This window comes from Myotis davidii, unplaced genomic scaffold (assembly GCF_000327345.1).
Source record: "Myotis davidii unplaced genomic scaffold, ASM32734v1 scaffold3049, whole genome shotgun sequence".
In the NCBI taxonomy this organism is placed as follows: Eukaryota; Metazoa; Chordata; class Mammalia; order Chiroptera; family Vespertilionidae; genus Myotis; species Myotis davidii.
The window spans coordinates 39,368-42,322 of record NW_006300217.1 but is presented as its reverse complement, the minus strand read 5'-3'; the positions used below and the strand labels follow the sequence as shown (position 1 = coordinate 42,322).

The following is a 2,955-nucleotide window of genomic DNA, read 5'->3' as shown; positions in this document are numbered from 1 at the left end:
TAAAGAAAGAGAAGCTAAAAAAAAATCCCATTTACCGTCGCACCAAAAAAATTAAGATACCTAGGAATAAACTTAACTAAAGAGGAAAAAGACCTCTACTCAGAAAACTACAGAATGTTGAAAAAAGAGATAGAGAGTTAAAGGAAGACATAAACAGATAGGAAAACATACCGTGTTCATTGCTTGGTAGAATCAACATCATTAAAATGTCCATACTACCCAAAGCAATCTATAGATTCAATGCAATCTCCATTAAAATACCAACGACATATTTTATAGACCTAGAACAAACTCTCCAAAAATTCATATGGAATAAAAAAGGACCCAGAATAGCTGCAGCAATCCTGAGAAAGAAGAACAAAGTAGGAGGTATCTCAATACCAGATATCAAGCTGTATTACAAAGCCACTGTTCTCAAAACTGCCTGGTACTGGCACAAGAACAGACATAGTTCAATGGAATAGAACAGAGAACCCAGAAATCGACCCGAACGAATATGGTCAATTAATGTTTGACAAAGGAAGCAAGACAGTCTCTTCAATAAATGGTGCTGGGAAAACTGGACAGATACATGCAAAAAAATGAAACTAGACCACCAACTTACACCATACACAAAAATAAAAATTGTACACCAATGGACAAGGACAGTGGGGGGTAAGGGCAGGGGGTGGGGTTGGAACTGGGTAAAGGGGAGCTATGGGGGAAAAAAGAGGAACAACTGTAATAATCTGAAAATAAAGATTTAAAAAAACAAAATTAAAAAAATAAATGAATTATTTCTGCTCTATCAATCACTGTTAGCAAGTTGTAGTCCATTCATTCCTTAGATATCTGCAAAGTCTAGTATAATAACTCTGCCTAAAGCCAGAGGGTTCCAACCTATAACACAATGAGGAGCAATGGTGGCAAACCTACATTTCTTAGAGATCAGAATAAGTCATCAGAAAAACTAGAATTTTGACAATGCCAAAGATTTGGTTTTACAAATTCTTAACTGACTGCAAGATTTAATAAACTATAAGAATGAACACCATTTCTGGAAATATCTAGATAAGAAACGGGTACAATGGCTACTTCTGGTCGGAGGAAATAGGTGAGTGGGGGATGGAGCCTGGAGGGAAACGTTTCACTAAAGGCCATTTTGCCTGTTTTTAATTTTAACCTTGGTGATTATTTCAGTTAGCCAAAAAATTAAATTAGAATTTTAACAATATAAACCTAAATGTAAAAAAAAAATAGGTGGGTACAATGCTATTTATATAAAATGATTAAAAAATTCTATTTGTTGTAGCAGAAGTACTGATGTAATCATGGAAACAATGGCATTGAGGACAGTTATTTTGGAGAAGTATGGGAAGGAATGGGTTGGAAGAGAAACATGTGGCAGTTTTATACATCTGCAAGGTTTTTAAAATTTCCTAAAATATAGCAAAAGGTTTCGATTTGAAAATGCTGGGCAACAAGTATAGTATTTTATCCTTTTTAGAAATGCTTGAAATATATAAAGTTTTAAAAAGTATTTAAGCACTTAGCAAAGTAGCTGGCACACAACAGCCATCTGACGATGTTACTTTCCAGCCTGTAACACTTCATGTTACCGTAATTTCTAAGACCTACTCGGCTAACTCCGCTTTGCAAGTACTGAGTGTTGCATGGATATTCATTTTGAAAGTTGAAAGGGAATACTGCTCCTGTTAGGAGAGAAAAAAAAACCTGTTTTAAATATCAATGTTTTCAATAAATGATATACTATCACCTAAAAACTTTAATTGTCCAGGATATTCTAAGCACTGTTTTAAAATGTTTTTTGATAGTTCATTTATTCAACACTATACAATATCAGCCACTGTGTTTGACAAGGTATATAAGTGTGAAAAGAGTTCAGAGGTAAAAGGGGCCACAGTCTATTTTAAAGCACAAGCTCATAAATGACAACAGTACAGAATAAGTCCTATGAGATGTTACGAGAAAATGCCAAGGGAGAGTGGGTGGGCTTTGAGACATCAAGGAAGTCTTCACAAAAGAAAATAATTTAATCTGGGTTTTAAAGAAAAATATTTCTTTGGGGATGTGAAATAGACAAGAAATGCAGAAGTCTGTTGAGAAAAGCCAAAATAATTTCTGATTTACTAAACTTTGCCTAATAGAACCCCACTCTTGTCTGGATCTTAAAAGGATATAATTCAATGAGGAATCAGGGCTCCCTGCCTCCCCACCCTCACCCCCCATTGGCCCCTGCAGTGGGCTTGGAGGGAAGGGTCAGTGACCCTGAATCTGCACAGGTGACAGGATCACAGAAAGGAGCTGCTGACCATGGCTGTGTTCTTCCCTGCAGTTGGGTATATTTTTTTAAAGGTTAATTCTCTCTCCAGCATGACTGCACTGCAGTGATCATAATCACAGCACAATTTACACTGAGCCATTTTGCCCAGAAGCGTTAACCATGAAGAATACACGAAGTTGCTCTCACATCACGTTTATTATTCCTACTTTTGCTGGTCTAGTAGACTATTAAGAATTCTTTCCTTTGGTAATACTTTTAAATTCTTCTGAGGAGATCATTAGTTTTCAGTATTTCTTTAATATTCACCATAAACAATTGCTTTATGTATAATTTAGCCTTTTAAATGCTAATCAGCCATTAACCAATTAATATTTAAAGATGTGTGCCCGACATGACTCACCAGTGGGAGAAGTCAGATGACGAACAGGTCTTGCTGGTTGAAGCGATTTGCCAATCAATTTTTTTGTTTCCATTATCACCAAGACCTTGAGGTTCCATACTTTATAAGGGAAACGCGCATTTTTATCTTTTGGACAAGATAACCCATCTGCTTCATCATCTATGCAAACAGCCGTGCCCTTCCTGTGAAGGCAGCTAGTGTGTGAGCACGGGGGCGAGGGGCACGAGAGCCGCGGGGAACCAGGCGGCCCCCCAACCTCCCCTGCGCCCTG

General features: G+C 37.3%; 1 protein-coding gene across 2 annotated transcripts in view; it reads right to left on the bottom strand.

Annotated features, from left to right (window-relative positions):
- The window catches only part of LOC102773696 (chromosome unknown open reading frame, human C8orf88), a 25,056-nt gene extending 22,107 nt beyond the window's left edge, over positions 1-2,949 (bottom strand). For both annotated transcript variants that reach the window (XR_001516030.1, XM_006776620.2), the window contains exons 1-2: positions 2,685-2,949; positions 1,618-1,691 (exon numbers count right to left, since the gene is read on the bottom strand). Coding sequence is in view for 1 of the 2 variants with exons in the window: in XM_006776620.2 (XP_006776683.1) it covers positions 1,618-1,691; positions 2,685-2,757 (147 nt within the window). In the remaining variant the exon portion in view is untranslated. The remainder of the gene's footprint in view (positions 1-1,617; positions 1,692-2,684) is intronic.
- Positions 2,950-2,955: the final 6 nt, after the last annotated feature.